A 20,458-nucleotide genomic window follows, 5' to 3' on the forward strand; every position below is an offset into this window, starting at 1 on the left:
CATGTATTGTTTCCATCTTGTGGAAAATTGTCACAATTTGAGATCTAAGTCCTGAGGACACTCTGTTTGAATTCTCCTTAAATATATTTTCTAGTGCTGTTTTAAGGAAGAGGGTCTTCTCGTAAACAGTTCCCTGTGGTAGGGCAGAGTCGAGGGGTGAGTCCTGCTGCTCGTTCTCATTGGTGCTGTTTTGCAGCGAAGTAGCTTCTGGCTGCTCTCTGTTCTCCGTCTTGGAGCGCATTTCCCGTTCAGGTATTGGGACATTTTCTTTGCGGTTTGTCCACTTCCTTGGGGGGAGCCAGATAGGATGCCCTCCCCCTCCTCCTGCAGGTCAATGATGACAGAATCATCCTTCTTCCTCTGCAACTGGTTATCGCCGTTTTTACCTTGTTTTCCCTCCATTTTTAGTGTAATCCGGTCAATCGGGAACAGTTCGGATTATCGGGGTTACACCTCTATGTCAGGATTGGGCTTTGGGAATGTTGACAAATGGTGTTTTCCACAAGTCCGTGGTGTAATTTGGGGGTTTCTAACGAGCTTTTGAAGGTTTCGGCTATCCCCTCCCCCACTGACAGTTTGGAGGGGGGAAACAGCCAAGTACAAAAATACCCCTAGAAGGTCAGGATTTTTTTTCTTTAGGGAGTTCCCCTTATCTGCAAATACGATGGTGGCATCAGATTTGCTGTAATGTGTTTCAGAGCATTGATGGGTCTTCACCATGGAAAGTCTATGATTGGGGGGGGAGAAAAACACAAAAATCATTTCTTTGGTTAAAATTGCACAGAGTTTGGTAGGAAAGGTTGGGACACGTTCCCTGTCCAAAGTTACTGTTGCAGCATGTTGAAGCACTTCCCTAGTCAAGGGCCAGATCCCAGCACGGCGGCCGCGTTATACCAGAGCATTTCTCTATTCTCCCTCCTCGAGCCGCATGGTGACCATGCAGGTCTCGCAAACAAAGGAAAATAGAGAATAACGTTAGTATCTGGCTAATTTCCCTAAAAGGAACCAAAATTTTCTCACCTAGCCACTCCTCAGATAACTATGTTCAGGTGGAGACACAATTTGGAATTTTAGCTGCAATTTAAACACATATTTACGGAGCGTAGTTACGTGCGTCCGAATGTAAAAGCTGCCATATTGGCTCCCCCATAGGCATTGGTAGTGGAATGGGTAAACTAAATGAGTGAGATAACTGAGAGTTCTTATCGTGGATGAATTCGAGTAAGCTGTCCTGTCTTGTTTATAGCCGATTAATTACGAGCCTGGCAAACTCATTTCGTAGATTGATGGCGGATGTAGTGTTTCTCAGGCTGTTGTAGAATCTCTTGTTGGTGAGACGATGTAAAGTCCATTGATGTCAGTTACGTGTGACAGCAGCATAAACCAGCTTCTGTTCGTGCCCTTTTTTGTACTCATAAACCACTGTATCGAATGTGCTGCCTTGCTGGGTATTGTCATTGCACAAGCCTGTATGGGAGGAAAGCGATTTCTTTTGGCAGATTGTGCGGTTGTTGTTCAATGATATACTCGTGATTCATCTTGTGAGTGGCACAGCTGCGGAATTGATGCTTGCTTGCATGTATCTCGCCACCTTCTGACGTGCTAACTTTCTGATCTTAGGTGAAGTGGTAAATTTGAGCACAATTGTTGTATCTTTTGCTCTTCCTTGCATTTGATCCTGGATAATTTACCCATCCCACTGTTAGTGAGCTCATCAGTAATGTCCACTTTTGTATTGACAATATATGGCTTTACAATGACCACTGGGAGTTGTTGGATAATCTGCCAGTGTTGATAACTGACATTATATAGAGTTTCTGTGCTTCTTGCTCTCCGTTCATGCAACCCACGAAGATTTCTTGCACGACTGATTCCACTTTCTCCTCTGCAGTATGGAGGATTGCGTGGTTGTACTCGATGGATTTATTTCGCAAGTAAAGTCGTATACCATTTGGGCAGAGGTGATCGGCTTCCTCCCTTGCAATGTTCAACTGGTGCATAACTGGACCGAGCTCATAGTATTTGAGGCTATACGAGAGTGGTGTCAGTGATACGCTGCTTTTTCTGTATATAGACTGGGGTCACACGAACCGGAGGCAGCTGACATAAGTCCTCAAGAATGTTGCTTTCATTCTTGATCTATACTTTGAAGAATGCTCTGTATTTGACTTCGGCATTGTTGAACACCTTTTCCAAAATTATTGATGTGGAAACTTCTATATCAGCACCTAACAATGGAATGTAACGAAAACACGAGACGAAAAAGAAATTGTTGAAAAATGCTTGTATTGTTTCAGTCATGACAAATGCTTGTATTGTTGCAATCAATGCAGGAATTATGACTGTGACATCATACTATTCAACAAATGGCTACAATCAAATGGGTAATTAGGCTGTTGGTTTGGATTTCGCTAACCTCTTTCAAGATGGATGTTTTCACGGAAAATAAAACATCTTTCATGCATACAGAGTACACATGCGGGGTTTTTTTTTGCTTGTTTTATTGTGTTTTTCAGTTCGATGAAATTCAAACAAATGGTGTTTGAACAATTTTGTAAATATCTTGAGTTCACTAGAACTCGAGATATCATATTGGTCACAAAAAATGCATCACACACACTCACACTCTGATCAGAGTTTGTGTATGCATCACAAACACTTTGATCACACTACTAGTGAGGGTTCAACACAGACTAGTGGTGGGAGCATGGAAGTGCTTCTGGCAGAAGCAACGGATGATATCACTTCCGTGACTTATTTTGTCGTGACTGATCAGATTTACTCGGTTGTAGGTGTCAACAAGGATGTTTCACATCAAAAAACTACAACCTTTAAATTTCATGTCATACTCTTTCCACCACTAAAATGTATCAAGCTGCCCCATAAATATCATCCCACTGGCAACATAAACCATCCAGGAAAACAGTTTATTCCCAGGGTCAACAACGTGCTTTCCAAATATAAACATCCAAATAAGAAAAGAAACCTTAAATAACATCAAATTGAATGCTCCCACAAAATTTTGTACATTGATAGATATCGTAAAGAGAAAATAATATGCAGAGAGATTGTTTCTGGAACAGATTGTAAGACAAGAATATTTTCCAAAATTTATCAAAAAGTTAGTTGTCTGTACAAACCGTAAGGCAAAAATATTTTACAAACTTATATATATATATATATGATTTTGCTAAACGTACACAAAAATCTAATCTTCGAATGACATTGAAATAGATAAATATGCAAGTTGTATTCATCGCCATTGCAAATCTTCAGTTCATCCTACATGTTTTTTTTCATGCAGGGGACTTGTCTTTTTTTAGATGAGAATGGAGATATCTGTTATAAATGGATAAGAAAATTTACTTACATATAAGTCGTAAATAATATAGCCTAATCATAATGGTTGGAAATATTTTATTTAGTGAATTAAGACTCATAATTTTGTAGGTAAATCTTTATGATCGTTCCTTGATGCCTGGAGATGTAGTACGGCGTTTGATTAAAGGGAAGGATACCCAACTTGGATACTGTAGGAATACTGATGTAAAAGCTACTGTGCAAGTAGTTGGAACAAAGCAAGTAGTTGTTGCAGTAAGCACTAAAGATCTGAAACCATTAGAGGTATGATAATAAACGCTGATTTTATTAATGTCAAAATAAAATAATTTAAAATGTGTTTAATATTTTAATTTTTCCATATCATCAGTCATAATTTGATGCCTAGTTAGTTTAAATATTGCACTTGCAGATACTCATTTAGTAATCTTTATTCTTATAAGATTATGAAACTTTTAAGTTCAAAGTGATATGTGTTCAAAGTGACTATATATATATATATATATATATATAGTGTTGTGTCTGAAGTTTTGTTTAATACTCCACATGTTCATCTTTATTTTCAGAATATTTTGAGAGATATCTAACTTTTAAAATTAGTATTATTATTAGCATTGGATATATGGTGCAAGAAAGCAAAACATATACAGAAGCAGCTAAGAAAAAAACTCACTTTCCCATCATTTTTAATAACCTTCCTTAAATTTACTAATTCACACTACAGGAACTCACCAACTTACGTAAGTGTTGCGTTACGAAGAACGTTACATAAGTCAGATTTCCCCCCATGCTTCTTCAGCACTCGCAACTGCGAATGCTGAAGCTGCATGAGGGAAAATCTGAATTGATTGAATCAAAAAAGAAATGTTCGACAAACATGTAAATAGAATTATTTATTGTATTTATTCAATTTTTTATCTCATGCGCAAGAAAAATTACAAAAGTGCACAAATTAAAAAAATTTCAAAATTATAAAATTACAAAAAAAAGAGAAGAGACAGGCATAACGTCAGTAAGTTTTACCTGTCGAGCATTGTTTCCCAAATCGACATCTTCAGCTGATAAGTACGCCACTGCGGAGGCTGCTCAACCTTACAAAAGAACATATTAATGGATGACTGGACAGTGGCATTTTTCTTTTCATCGTAGATTGTTTTGTAGCAATCAAGCATATCATTCACCCCTCTGTTAACTTTTAAGAATCTTTCACTGTTAGGTCCATCTTCTCGAACCTTACCATTGCCAGTACAATTTCACAAAATGCCATTGCCATCTCTCTGGTGAAGTGTCTCGACTCCTCATTTGGTTCAGCTTGAGCTTCGTCAGCATTTTCTTCTTTCACTATTGCTGCCTGCAAGTCAATAATTCTTCATTAGAACTTATTGACTTGCAGTTTTGATCTGCAGCAAGTCAATAAATTCTATTGAACTCTTCTTCCTCTATTAACTCCTCCACATCTTTGGCATCAACCTCCAACTGAGTCTATTAGCTTCCTGAAGAGGAACTTCAACAGTGATTGGGATGCATAAAAATTATCAAAGGATAATTTTTACACATCCCACCTATTTTTATTCTCTGTGACTAGTCTCATCCTTTCATCTGAAATCCATTTAAATCTAAACATTTTGAACTCTGTCTCTTAGTTGGTATAAAATGCTTCTTAGTTTGTATGATTACTTTCCTGCTTCCCATTTAGAATTTTCCATTGCTCCCACTGAAGGGAATTTAAAAATTGTCTACAACCACTGTAGTTAATTTTATGAAAGAAAAATCCCTTCCCTTTACTATTCACAGTACAGTCTGTCCCTGACATATGTAAGAGATACGTTCCAGGACTTCTTACGTAAGGCGATTTTTATGTATCCCGGGAATGACTAATAAAATACTGATACTATATCCCTGATATGTCAAAATTACAAAAACCACATAATATCCTCAGAAGAATGAAGAAAAATTGTTATATTCCATAGCAATTAAAAACTTTATTTGGGAACAGCGGTGAATTAACCGGAGTGGCATATAAGAAAAGAAAACATAAAAGGAATAAATACCCATCTGTAAAAACTGATATGTATTTCAATTTTTACAGTAAGGCTACTAAGGGAATCAAAACCAAAGTACATATTTAAGAAAATTGGTCTATACCATACAATGAATCTCAAAGTTTATAACTTCAGGTGTGGTGAACTGAAAGTAACTTAAAAGGAACCTGAAGCATTAATTATTAAGACACATTAATCACAGGGTGTTGTAGGCTGAATAGAAGTCTGGGAGGTAGTACATGATGTGAACTCTTCAGTCTTCATCTGTTTCATATGGTTTTTTTTTTCTCTTCATAAATTTTGCGATAAATAATCTTGAACTTTTCTTTCTTCAAGACATGTTTGGTGTTTTCATCCATTCCATCAAACATAGAGACTTTCCTGAATTTTATGAAATGCTTCTGCCATTTCCTTTAATTCGAACTATTTCTTGGGTTGCTCTGGTTCCTCAATGGATTCGGCTCTCCCTCGTTCCTCAACTATTTGCACGTTCAACTGGGCTAGGTCTTCTGTTTTTAAATCTTCACCTCGTTCATCCACAAGCTTTTTCATTTTCCAGGACCAGCTGGAACTTCTGGGCCAAGTTTACAATTTATTTAGTAACAGAATACATCAGCTCTCTTTGTTGAAGCCTTTGTTGTTAAGCTTGGAATTTTTTAGAAGATTTTTACAAACCCTGCTCATACAAGTTGTTGTCAAATCATTCCAGGCTCTTGAAATGTTGAGTATTCCATCAAGGATGTTAAAGGGCTAGAGTGTAATTCTCCAAAGAAATAGCCAGTGGGACACAGTCCACGTGGGTTAAATGTTATGGGGGTTTCTCTGAAGGGCTTCAATGTAGTTCAGCTGTTTCAAACACATGTTGAATATTCCTTCAGAATTTTTAAAGCAGAAAATTAAATTTATTTACCTAGATTCTAGTTACGCAGCAGGTTATTATCCAACATAGTTTGTATGGGAATGAAAATAAAAACTTATTGTTCCTTCATTCAATTTCACGCTTAAAAATTATACAGAAAGTATCTACGATTTTACCAAAAAAAATTACGTAAGCCTGAATTTATGCTTACATAAGTCGGGGACTAACTGTAGTTATATCCTTAAGTAGATCCCATATCAATACACTGATCATTGCCATCTACTGGTTCCTTTACCTGAATATTCTTAATGCATGAAGAGTCATGCATTAAGAATATTGAACTTTTTGATAATCAGATCATTTTCTACACCAGCATTTTAGACAATGTGGTTTAGAAAACAGTCATAAAATAAATCCAGAAAAGTCTTGCTGCTGTTTGAGTGACCAACCAACAAGTTCCAGTCAAATTTCCCATTATAAAACATTCTGATCTTGTGGCCCATTCTGCTTTCCTCTGTAGTTGTTTGTTATACAGACTTCCATCTTTTGTTGTGGAAGTTGATAGCCTATATAAATTTAAGGCTGAGCTGGACAGGTATTTGGAACAAACGGAGGGGTGAAATCGGAGCATTTAAAATTTTTTTTTTTTTTATTTAGTTATTTTTTATTTTATTTTTTTTTTTGGCTGATGCTGAATAAGCTTGCTTTCTTGCATCTACTAATGCTAATACTGAACACAGCATACATGGGAGACTGCTGTACAAATTGGAGAGGTATGGCATTAAGGGTAAGTTGCTACAATGGATAAAGGGATGGTCGAGTATGTGGGAGACGACAGAGAGTGGTAATCAATGGACACTGCTCTTCATGGACAAATGTTATTAGTGGAGTTTCCCAGGGTTTGGTGTTGGGCCCATTTTTGTTTTGTATATTTATCAATGATATTGATGAAGGTATATCAGGTTTAATGTCCAAGTTTGCAGATGATACAAAGCTTGGTAGGGTTGTTAACGACAGTAAAGACAGTAATGTACTCCAACTGGATCTAGATAAGTTGGACAAATGGGCTGAGAAGTGGCAACTGAAGTTTAACATTGGCAAATGCAAAGTACTGCATATAGGTAGCAATAACCAAAGAGAAACATACCAACTGTGTGGTACTACACTCAAGGAAGTGGAAAGTGAAAAGGACCTGAGGGTAATTGTGCAGTCAAATATGAAGTTAGCTAAGCAGTGTAGACGGGCTGCCAGGGCAGGTCATGGAGTCTTGTCAATGATATAGGAACTTTGCTAGCAGGGACAGGGAGGTGATTATCCTGTTATACAAGGAAATAGTCAGGCCACACATAGAGTACTGTGTACAGGTCTGGAGGCCTCATTTTAGGAAGGATGTAGGGTTGCTAGAACGAGTACAAAGAAGGGCAACAAGATTGGTGAGGGGAACAAAGAAGGGGTGCTCTTACCAAGAAAAGCTTAAGTTCTGCAAATTGCAGTGCATGGAGAGTAGATACCTCCAAGGTGATCTGATTGAGGTGTATAAGGCCTTGACTGGGTTGAGTAAGCTGAATGCTGATGGGATTCTTCCTCTTGCTCAGATTAAGAACCTGAGGAGGCACAGATTCAAATTGAGGAAAGACAGTTGTAGAATAGATGTGTGGAAATTTGCCTTTAGCCAGCAGGTAGTTGATTGGTGGAACAGACTTCCATCTTTTGTTGTGGAAGTTGATAGCCTAAATAATTTTAAGGCTGATCTGGACAGGCATTTGAAAAGAATGGAGGGATGAAATGGGAAAGTTTTTTTGGCTGATGCTGCATTGGCTTGCTTTCTTGCATCGTAGCCTCTGCTAATGCTACATGCACATATTTTTTCTCTTAGTACTCCTAACACAGTCCTTGTATTTGCTTGCCCCAGAGGCCCCAATAGCCCTTGTAATCCCTGACACCTAGCTTTTGATTAGAAACTGTTCAAGATCACTTTCATCTCTGCCTGTAGCTGCTGTTAATCTATTAATTTGTTCTTCCCCAAAACTGACAGTTTTTCGATCCACCTAAAACTGCTTCAATATCATCAGCAAATATTTTTGCACCCTGCCTTCTATTTAAGTGTATCCCATCCCTGTAGAAATGGTCTTCTGTTCATAAATATAGACCATGCTATGAAAAATTCTACCACATGAGCTTTGCACAGTTTCTTCAGGGCCGAATTGATTGACAAGGCTCTCATCACGTACTCCCTCTTATCATGTCTGGGCAAGATTGCAGAATTTTATCATATTTAATCTTAACTCATTACTTTTCTCAATGTTGTCCTGTACTTGTTAAGTAAATCCTCAGATCTCTTACTCTTAATATCATGAATATCACCAAATATGAAGTTAGCTAAGCAGTGTAGACGGGCTGCCAGGGCAGGTCATGGAGTCTTGTCAATGATATAGGAACTTTGCTAGCAGGGACAGGGAGGTGATTATCCTGTTATACAAGGAAATAGTCAGGCCACACATAGAGTACTGTGTACAGGTCTGGAGGCCTCATTTTAGGAAGGATGTAGGGTTGCTAGAACGAGTACAAAGAAGGGCAACTTTGGTCCTTGAGGTTGTCACAGACATTCTCTCAGATATGCCAGACAAGCTGTACTTGCTACCTGGGAGTCTAAAACGCTGATGGAACTGATATTCGGGTGACACTCAAGTCAAGTGGACCCAATTTCGGCGAAGTCCGGACGGTCTGTGACAGCCAAATCCTCTGCTTGCACCTTCACGATGGTGGGACTGTTAGTAATCCTGGGTATAACCTCCATGCACAAGCACATGGTGGGTGACCACCCAGGTGTGAATCAACGTAAGCAGGGGTCGAGGTGTGGCGCCCACACCACATGGAGGAACGCCGCCCCTCTATGTTACCAGGCAGTACTAGGTGGTAGATGACTCTCATCAAACGGTGAAATACCACCACTTTGCTTATTGGAGGCTTGAAGTGGTGGAACCCATGTTTAGTCTCTAGAGCTAAGTTCCGGTCAACCCTTCCCTATCTCTTCCATCATGCAGTATGATTGATGACTTTTGAGGTTATGATGAACGTCGTGGCGAGATCCAATATTCCTTACATTTCGAGGGTACAGCTCTAAAACGGTTTTCGCAGGCCGGCCGCTAGTTAGTACACCGGACCGAACCTATTGGTAACTCTCTAGGAGGCTTCCGGATCAGCTAGTGTATAATCTTGCTACCTCTACTCTGCCAGATAGTGACTGGAGGGAGTCCGAGTAGTGTGTATGCGGGGAGCATTGTCGAGGCCACGTTATGTCAAGGATCTGGGTATATTTTTACCACATGTACACCATATCCAAAAATTTCATTACTTCATACAGCATATCCCACCCACTTTTTCTTACTATTGAATACACCATGAATTGTCAAACTAATAGAACAAGCTTATCTGCGAAAAGATCTAAACCTCCCAAGGACTTCCTAATTCATTTCACAAATATACATGGTCTCAATTCTAATCTCAACGATGTCCATTTCCACTTGCAGTCTGCCAAACCACATGTACTTTTTCTGACAGAATCTCAGTTATCGGTTGATTCAACTACTGCTCATCTCAGATGCCCAAATTATTCGCTGTATGATTCCTTTCGCCTCAAAGGTGGTACTTGTGCATATGTCCGTTCTGATATTCCTTGTCAGAGACTTGGCAATTTGGAATCTCCTCTCTTCGATCTTCTCTGGCTTAAAATCTCTCTACCTCATTGTGTAAAATTCATCTGTTGTCTCTACCGTTCTCCCAACTCCACTAATCACTTGGAGCTCTTTGACTTCCTCTCTTTGCAACTTGACTTTCTCCAGTCCGACTTTTCTAACAGTGAGGTAATTTTCCTTGGTGATTTTAACGTTCACAACTCCAGCTGGCTTCCGTTTTCTAGTCACACCGACCCAGCAGGTCGAGATGCTGAGGCTTTTGCAATTACTAATGACCTAGCACAGATTGTTCATTTACCTACAAGAATACCGGACAATCCGAATCATACAGCCAATACGCTTGATCTTTTTCTCACAAACAACCCTTCTAAGTACACGGTCGAAGTGAGAGGTCCTTTAGGCACTTCAGATCACAACTTGGTGATTGTCTCTTCTCCAATGGAACCTTTATCTCATGGCTATTCCCAACCTCGTGTTGTTTGGCATTACAAGAATGCAAAATGGGATGACCTGCGTGACTTCTTTTCTTCTTTTCCTTGGTCGGATTACTGTTTCAAAACTTCTGATGTCAACGTTTGCTCAGATCGTGTCCGTGAAATTATTCTTGCAGGAATGGAATCCTTTATCCCACACTCCACTTTAAAATCTCATCCTTTACCTAAACCTTGGTTTTCCAATAAATGTGCTAAGGCTGTTCAAGAGAAGAATGTTGCATATCGTAATTGGCTTGTTTCTAATTCTTCAGTTTCTTTTTCAGCCTACACCAAGGCTCGCAACAATTGTAAAGCAGTTATTAATCAGTCCAAACTAGAGTTTGAACAGGCTAAGAGTAGAAAACTTGCTTCTTGCCCTAATGGTAGCCGAGCATTCTGGTCTCTTGCCAAAGCTATTGGCCGCAACTTTTGCCCATCTCTGCTTCCACCTCTGTCCAAACCAGATGGTTCTGTTGTCACTTCAGCCAAGGATAAAGCTGACCTGCTAGCATCCCATTTTTCTTCCAGCTCATGTATTAATGAACTTGGTAAAACACCTCCCACCATTCCCAACACGGTCCATTCAATGCCTCCTGTGGTCTTCCGTCAAAAGGATATCAGAAGGATTTTGATGAATCTTGATGCTAAGAAAGCTCCAGGTCCTGATGGTATTTCTCCACTTGTTCTCAAAATCTGTGCTCCTGAACTTACTCCTATTCTTTGCCGCCTTTTTTCACTTTCTTATTCCAAAGGTGTTTTTCCTTCTGCTTGGAAATTTGCTCATATCCAGCCAGTTCCTGAAAAGGGTGACAAATCCCTCCCATCCAATTATCGTCCCATTGCAATTACTTCTACTCTTTCTAAAGTAATGGAGAAATCAATTAACCGCCAACTCTTAAACTACCTAGAAACCTTCCGTCTGATCAACGATCACCAGTATGGATTCCGCCAGTGTCGATCCACTGGTGATATCCTGGCTTATGTTACCCATTTATGGATTAATTCAATGGAAAGGTTCGGTGAAACACAAGTAGTTGCTCTTGACATCTCAAAGGGTTTTGATCGTGTTTGGCATAAAGGTCTTCTAAACAAGCTTCCATCTCATGGTTTGCCAACTGTTTTTAGTAATTGGTTATCCAGTTTTCTCTCTGATCGCTCACTGAGGGTGATGGTAGATGGCTCTCTGTCTTCTAACTTCTCCACTAATGCCGGTGTCCCCCAAGGTTCAGTTCTTTCCCCCACTCTTTTCCTCTTGTATATCAATGACCTTCTTCCATTGACTGGAAACCTATCCATAGTTTTGCCGATGATAGCACATTGCATTCAACTTTCCGTTTTGAGAAATCTTGTCCTGCTCAATCAGCTTCAACTTCTCGAAAATCTGCTACCAATTCCTTAAATGCCAATCTTCAGGTAATTCTCCAGTGGGGCAAAGACAACTTAGTTGATTTCAACCCTTCTAAAACTCAGTCTTGTCTTATATCTCGCAAAAAGGATTCTTCTGCTCCTATGCTTATCTTTAGTGACACTCCAATTTCTAGGCAAAAGGATATCTCTTTTGGGGATTACCCTGACTTCTAATCTCTCTTGGCACAAGCACATTACAAATATTGCTTCCTCTGCATCTAAAAAACTTGGTTTTCTCTTTCGCTCTCGGCGTTACTTTTCTTCCAAACAGCTGCTCACGCTGTATAAATCGCAAATCCGCCCTGCCATGGAATATTGTTCCCACATTTGGGGTGGTGCCCCCAAAACCTCTCTCAGGCTTCTTGATTCCATTCAGAAGAGGGCAGTTAGGTTAATTAATGACTCATCTCTAACAGAGTCTCTCCACTCTCTTTCTCATAGACGCACTGTTTCTGCTGCTTGCCTCTTTTACAGATACTTCCATGGGCACTGTTCTTCTGAATTGGCTTCTATAATTCCCGCTCTCTCTTTCAAAACAGTCCGAACACATGCCGCCACCAGCCAACATCCATTTACTGTCCAACTTCAAACCCACAGAACCAACTTTTCATCTTCCTCATTTATTCATTCAACTGCCGTTTTCTGGAACAACCTTCCTTCATACGTATTTCCTGAAAATTACAATCTACAGAAGTTCAAGTCCAATGTCAACAAATATCTTCTTTCGTCTTCTCAACCTCCAACCCAAGCACGGTACTAAGTACTATAGGTTCTAATACCTCTCGTGTTTGGGGTTCACATAAAAAAAAAAAAAAAAAAAAAAATGTATGTCATATTTTGTGCTCTTAAAAGATGATAGCTACTCTGTAGTCAGTAACTTTTGTTTCTTGCTCACATATCCTGGTCCTATTCCACCTGTCCTTTTTATGAAAAAATATATTTCCTGTTTTCCTGGCAATAGAATCACTGACAATAGGGGATGGAGGCTGTGATGTTAAAATTTGCAGATATAAAGATTGCCAAAGTGGTTAATGATAAGGAAGAAAGCACATAATTACTCTGTTTTCCTATATACTTTTATATATTTTTATTATTTATTTATTATTATTTTTATTCTTCTGTTATTACATTATAACAAATGCACTATATGTTTTTGCTATTGAGGATTTGTTGTGTAATGCATGAGTGCAATTTGCAGTAGTGTGCTGTATGATCGAGTGATTTATGGATCCCTTTTTTAATTCTTTTGAGGGCATCAGTCCTGCTCCTTGAGCCCTCCTATCAGAACACCTAATTGGCACTTAATCTCATCACACTCTCTGCAACAAAAGCATACGATACGAAGATCTCTCCTTTGATCATGTCAAGACCCATTACAAAAGAGTGGTAATTAATGCACTGCATGTCGCTCTGACTTGCAAGAGGACTGTCATCAGCAGTTGTCACCCAAGCCAAAGGGTTCATGCTATTTGTGTTTTTTGCTTTGCTGCTCTTGTTAGAAGTTGATTTTAGTCTAAATTTAATTAAATATAGTATAAGAATGCTACATTATTTCCAGGTTATGCAACAGTTATCGTGATGGGTAGGCCACTTTGGGGAAATTCCAAGATTTGGCAGGCCACTGTAATTATTAAAGAGTATCATTTGTCTGATATTATTAATATATGTAGATTACAGTAAAATGTTGATTATTCGTGGATGCTAGAGCCCGGATAAGTTAAAAACACGGTAAATCAAAATTATGTTTTTATTTGTTTAAATAACCTCCAAAATATATAAAAACATAATATATTACATGTATATAACAACAACAATAATATTTTATATTTTATTCATTTTGATAGAAAGTTGTAATTAATTGTTGTTACAATTAATAGAAAGTTGTAAGAAAAATAAATTAAAAATCTGTGATTTTTAATTTATTTTTGTAGCATTATTTTTTCTTTTATTTTCTTATGTGTCCATGGATTTGTAAAATTTCAATATAATCTACATCATCTTGACTTGCCACAAATTTAATTAATGTCGCTACAGCTGCTAGGGCTTCATTACAACTTACTTTGCAAGCTGGCTACAATATGATCTAAGCCAGAAGGCTTAGATCATATTGTAGCCAGAAGCGATTCTGTAGTTCTTCATCATCGTCCTCTTCAGGTGCTGCCGCGGGTTCTTGCACACTTTGGATTAAGTCATTGTCAGTCATTTTTTCATAGCCGGGTTAATTTTTTTCTGTATTTAGCCATTGATTAACACTTGCCTCATCTAAGTCTTTGCATCCGAACTGAGTTTAAAATATCAGGAACGATTTCTACAGTGTTATTTGAGTTATTTCCAAGTTATTTTCGGCAATTACAAAGTCATAGAGCAATATTTTTTTGAACAATTTTATAATTGTTTCACTTTTAACTTCCGCCCATGCGGTAGAAGGCCGACCGGGCTAGCCGAGTGGGTAAAAGTACCTGCCCGGCAACCCAAGGGTCGCGGGTTCGATTCCCGCCTCGGGCTTGGATCAAAGTACTGCAAAAACCTTGGGAGGTGCAATATGGCCACAGAAGCCGATGCGCCAACAACTACCAAATCAAAAAAAAAAAAAAAAAAAAAATGCGGTAGAAATGTTATAGATAGCTATAACACTTCTTTAATTGTTAGTGACTTCCAAAATAAAAGTGGATTCTTTTCTTCCATGATAAAGTCCATCATCAAGGTCTTCCTATACAATCGTTTCATGCTCTCAGTCATCCCCTGGTCCATAGTTTGTACCAGTGGTGTTAGGTTTCGTGGAATATAAATGGCGACAATATTGCCATTTTCTGCAGATAATTTTTCCAATGAAGGATGGGATGGGGCATTATCTAATAACAAAATTGCTTTGTGGGGGAGACCTTTATGAGAGACAAATTTTTTAACTCGAGGAATGAATTTATCTGTACACCACTTTTCGACTTAGTCATCCATACAGATCGGTGATTATAATAATTTGTTGGAATATTATTCGTGTCCTTTTAACTTCTAGAAGATTTTGATTTTCCCGCTACGGTTAATTTTAATTTGTCATCCCCTGAAGCATTTGTGCAGCATAAAATTGCTATCCAGTCTTTGCTCATTTTATATCCTGGTGTATTTCTTTCTTATACAGACACCAACGTGCGATTGAGCATTGCTCTTCAATAAAGTCCCATCTCATCTGCATTGTAAATTTGCGACGGAACAAACCCTTTTCAAGACCCTTTTCTTTAATAATCATAGCTAATTCATCACAAAATAAAGTTGCTCCCATGTTATCTACACCAAGCTTTTCACCTGTATCTCTAACTCTTATACCATGCCTGTCTTTAAATCATTTCAACCAACCAGATGAAAATGTAGGTATTCTAGGCATTTCTAATTTGTCAAAAAAATATTTTGCCTTGCTTAAAAGCATTGGTCCAGATATTGGTGTTCCTTCAGCCCTTCGTTATAAAAATCACTTTATCATTAAACTTTCAAGTTGTTCATTTGTAGCATCTTTGAGCAATTTTATTTGTGAAGTGCAAGCAAATGTGTCACATTTAGAAACAAATTTATCTATATTGGGCTGATTTTTAATGATGTCCCGTACAGTTTTCTGGCCAATTCCAAATTCATCTGCAAGCTTTGAAACATTTTCACCTTTTCCATGCCTTTTAATAATTTCTAGTTTCTTTAACTCTGTTAAAACAACTCGTTTTCGTTTACCTGACATTTTTAGGGGTTGAAATATGAGATAAATATTACTTACAATGCACGGCAAGCACAGGAACAAGCTTTCGCAATGTTTAGTAGACAAATACGAATAGGTTACATTTTAATGTTATTTGGCGTTAGAAATGCAGCCAGCAGGTGTTTCAAGACACTTGATTTTGCATCTGCGAGTGTAAAAATGTGACGTGATTTAACAGGTGGCTGAACAAGAGACACAGCAGTGATTTCCTGTATGTACTTTATGAATCCACTCACACAGGTAAATAATATTCTTTAAATGTTTGTTAAAAATAAAACTACATACATATAGAAGACCACGGTTAATCTGACCCTACAGATAATTCAACCCTGGATAACTGATGTTTTAGTGTAGTTTCATAGATGTGATTAGAAAAAGAAATTGAACAATGGAAAAATAAATTCATTGTATTTAAAAAGTTAAGTAAATAGGATAAACAAATTTTTTATTTATTAATATTGTTTGCTTATATTAAAACTTTTCCAGGCTGGCCACGGGGCCAGCAGAAATTGTCCTGTGTATGGGTGTGCCCCACAAACCATTAACTGAATAGTTCTGTCTTAAGGTGTCACAAAAAGTTCTAATAAAATGTACATTAGCTGTAAATGTTTTTTTTTTTTTTTTATGAGAACCCCAAACACGAGAGGTATTAGAACCTATAGTACTTCGTACCGTGTTTGGGTTGGAGGTTGAGAAGACGAAAGAAGATATTTATTGACATTGGACTTGAACTTCTGTAGATTGTAATTTTCAGGAAATACGTATGAAGGAAGGTTGTTCCAGAAAACGGCAGTTGAATGAATAAATGAGGAAGATGAAAAGTTAGTTCTGTGGGTTTGAAGTTGGACAGTAAATGGATGTTGGCTGGTGGCGGCACGTGTTCGGACTGTTTTGAAAGAGAGAGCGGGAATTATAGAAGCCAATTCAGAAGAACAGTGCCTGTGGAAGTATCTGTAGAAGAGGCATGCAGCAGAAACAGTACGTCTATGAGAAAGCGAGTGGAGAGACTCTATTAGAGATGAATCATTAATTAACCTAACTGCCCTCTTCTGAATGGAATCAAGAAGCCTGAGAGAGGTTTTGGGGGAACCACCCCAGATGTGGGAACAATATTCCATGGCAGGGCGGATTTGCGATTTATACAGAGTGAGCAGCTGTTTGGAAGAAAAGTAACGCCGAGAGCGAAAGAGAAAACCAAGTTTTTTAGATGCAGGGGAAGCAATATTTGTAATGTGCTTGTGCCAAGAGAGATTAGAAGTCAGGGTAATCCCCAAAAGAGATATATCATTTTGCCTAGAAATCGGAGTGTCACTAAAGATAAGCATAGGAGCAGAAGAATCCTTTTTGCGAGATATAAGACAAGACTGAGTTTTAGAAGGGTTGAAATCAACTAAGTTGTCTTTGCCCCACTGGAGAATTACCTGAAGATCGGCATTTAAGGAATTGGCAGCAGATTTTCGAGAACTTGAAGCTGATTGAGCAGGACAAGATTTCTCAAAATCGAAAGTTGAATGCAATGTGCTATCATCAGCAAAACTATGGATAGGATTTCCAGTCAATGGAAGAAGGTCATTGATATACAAGAGGAAAAGAGTGGGGGAAAGAACTGAACCTTGGGGGACACCGGCATTAGTGGAGAAGTTAGAAGACAGAGAGCCATCTACCATCACCCTCAGTGAGCGATCAGAGAGAAAACTGGATAACCAATTACTAAAAACAGATGGCAAACCATAAGATGGAAGCTTATTTAGAAGACCTTTGTGCCAAACACGATCAAAAGCCTTTGAGATGTCAAGAGCAACTACTTGTGTTTCACCGAACCTTTCCATTGAATTAGTCCATAAATGGGTAACATAAGCCAGAATATCACCAGTGGATCGACACTGACGGAATCCATACTGGCGATCGTTGATCAGACGGAAGGTTTCTAGGTAGTTTAAGAGTTGGCGGTTAATTGATTTCTCCATTACTTTAGAAAGAGTAGAAGTAATTGCAATGGGACGATAATTAGATGGGAGGGATTTGTCACCCTTTTTAGGAACTGGCTGGATATGAGCAAATTTCCAAGCAGAAGGAAAAACACCTTTGGAATAAGAAAGTGAAAAAAGGCGGCAAAGAATAGGAGTAATTTCAGGGGCACAGGTTTTGAGAACAAGTGGAGAAATACCATCAGGACCTGGAGCTTTCTTAGCATCAAGATTCATCAAAATCCTACTGATATCCTTTTGACGGAAGACTACAGGGGCCATTGAATGAAGCGTGTTAGGAATGGTGGGAAGTGTTTTACCAAGATCATTAATACATGAGCTGGAAGAAAAATGGGATGCTAGCAGGTCAGCTTGATCCTTGGCTGAAGTGACAACAGAACCATCTGGTTTGGACAGAGGTGGGAGCAGAGATGGGCAATAGTTGCGGCCAATAACTTTGGCAAGAGACCAGAATGGCCGGCTACCATTAGGGCAAGAAGCAAGTTTTCTACTCTTAGCCTGTTCAAACTCTAGTTTGGACTGATTAATAACTGCTTTACAATTGTTGCGAGCTTTGGTGTAGGCAGAAAATGAAACTGAAGAATTAGAAACAAGCCAATTACGATATGCAACATTCTTCTCTTGGACAGCCTTAGCACATTTATTGGAAAACCAAGGTTTAGATAAAGGACGAGATTTTAAAGTGGAGTGTGGGATAAAGGATTCCATTCCTGCAAGAATAATTTAACTGACACGATCTGAGCAAACGTTGACATCAGAAGTTTTGAAACAGTAATCAGACCAAGGAAAAGAAGAAAAGAAATCTCGCACATCATCCCATTTTGCATTCTTGTAATGCCAAACAATACGAGGTTGGGAATAGCCATGAAATAAAGGTTCCATTGGAGAAGAGACAATCACCAAGTTGTGATCTGAAGTGCCTAAAGGACCTCTCACTTCGACCTTGTACTTAGAAGGGTTGTTTGTGAGAAAAAGATCAAGCGTATTGGCTGTATGATTAGGATTGTCCGGTATTCTTGTAGGTAAATGAACAATCTGTGCTAGGTCATTAGTAATTGCAAAAGCCTCAGCATCTCGACCTGCTGGGTTGGTGTGACTAGAAAATGGAAGCCAGCTGGAGTTGTGAACGTTAAAATCACCAAGGAAAATTACCTCACTGTTAGGAAAGTTGGACTGGAGAAAGTCAAGTTGCAAAGAGAGGAAGTCAAAGAGCTCCAAGTGATTAGTGGAGTTGGGAGAACGGTAGAGACAACAGATGAATTTGATACAATGAGGTAGAGAGATTTTAAGCCAGAGAAGATCAAAGAGAGGAGATTCCAAATTGCCAAGTTTCTGACAGGGAATATCAGAACGGACATATGTACAAGTACCACCTTTGAGGCGAAAGGAATCATACAGCAAATAATTTGGGCATCTGAGATGAGAAGTAGTTGAATCAACTGATAACTGAGATTCAGTCAGAAAAAGTACATGGGGTTTGGAAGACTGCAAGTGGAAATGGACATCGTTGAGATTGAAATTGAGACCACGTATATTTGTGAAATGAATTAGGAAGTCCTTGGGAGGTTTAGATCTTTTTGCAGATAAGCTTGCTCTATTATTTGGACAATTCATGGTGTATTCAATGGTAAGAAAAAGTGGGTGGGACCATGCTGTATGAAGTAATGAAATTTTTGGATATGGCGTACATGTGGTAAGAATATACCCAGATCCTTGACATAACGTGGCCTCGACAATGCTCCCCGCATACACACTACTCGGACTCCCTCCAGTCACTATCTGGCAGAGTAGAGGTAGCAAGATTATACACTAGCTGATCCGGAAGCCTCCTAGAGAGTTACCAATAGGTTTGGTCCGGTGTACTATCTAGTGGCTGGCCGGCGAACACCGTTTTAGAGCTGTACCCTCGAAATGTAAGGAATATTGGATCTCGCCACGACATTCATCATAACCTCAAAAATCATCAATCATACTGCATGATGGAAGAGATAGGGAAGGGTTGGCCGGAACTTAGCTCTAGAGACTAAACATGGGTTCCACCACTTCAAGCCTCCAATAAGCAAAGTGGTGGTATTTCACCGGTTGATGAGAGTCATCTACCACCTAGTACTGCCTGGTAACATAGAGGGGCGGCGTTCCTCCATGTGGTGTGGGTGCCACACCTCAACCCCTGCTTACGTTGGTTCACACCTGGGTGGTCACCCACCATGTACTTGTGCGTGGAGGTTATACCCAGGATTACTAACAGTCCCACCATCGTGAAGGTGCAAGCAGAGGATTTGGCTGTCATAGACCGTCCGGACTTCACTGAAATTGGGTCCACTTGACTTAAGTGTCACCCGAATATCAGTTCCATCTGCGTTTTAGACTCCCAGGTATCAAGAACAGCTTGTCTGGCATATCTGAGAGAATGTCTGTGACAACCTCAAGGACCAGTTTACTCTAAGAGTGGAGACATTTATAGCCTATCTATTTTTACATTACTTTTCACCATATTTTTTTTTCCTGCCAGTCAAAAATATTATATAAACCTAAAATACAGTAGAACCTTATAAATCTGACATCCTCAGGATTCAGCATGCAAGATTTTTGAAAATTCTAGTTTTTTTTTTTTTTTGAAGGTTATGCACATAACATAGCATAAGTATTTACGAATAATTCACTTTTTTTTTTTTTTTTTTTTGTTGTTGTTAGATAATGCAGTAACTCTGATCTCTATAATTCCCATAGACTTATAGTTGCATTCCAGTATTATATGTTAAATTATACTGCTCAATCGGTCCAGTGGATAATATAATGTACTTCCCAAAATGTCGTTGGAGGTCAGAATGCTGCCACTGATATGGATGTTGTGATTATCTAATATTAGCATTAGTAGAAGTGTATGATGCAAGAAAGCAAGCTTATACAGCATCA

General features: G+C 38.8%; 1 protein-coding gene across 2 annotated transcripts in view; it reads left to right on the forward strand.

Moving 5' to 3' along the window:
* The window catches only part of LOC150076458 ((E3-independent) E2 ubiquitin-conjugating enzyme UBE2O), a 758,089-nt gene that overhangs the window by 63,523 nt on the left and 674,108 nt on the right, over nt 1-20,458 (forward strand). For both annotated transcript variants that reach the window (XM_090387793.1, XM_090387794.1), the window contains exon 2: nt 3,451-3,624. In XM_090387793.1, the coding sequence (XP_090243919.1) occupies nt 3,451-3,624 (174 nt within the window). The remainder of the gene's footprint in view (nt 1-3,450; nt 3,625-20,458) is intronic.

This window comes from Mastigoproctus giganteus, chromosome 13, assembly GCF_048544385.1.
Source record: "Mastigoproctus giganteus isolate SK-2022 chromosome 13, ASM4854438v1, whole genome shotgun sequence".
In the NCBI taxonomy this organism is placed as follows: Eukaryota; Metazoa; Arthropoda; class Arachnida; order Uropygi; family Thelyphonidae; genus Mastigoproctus; species Mastigoproctus giganteus.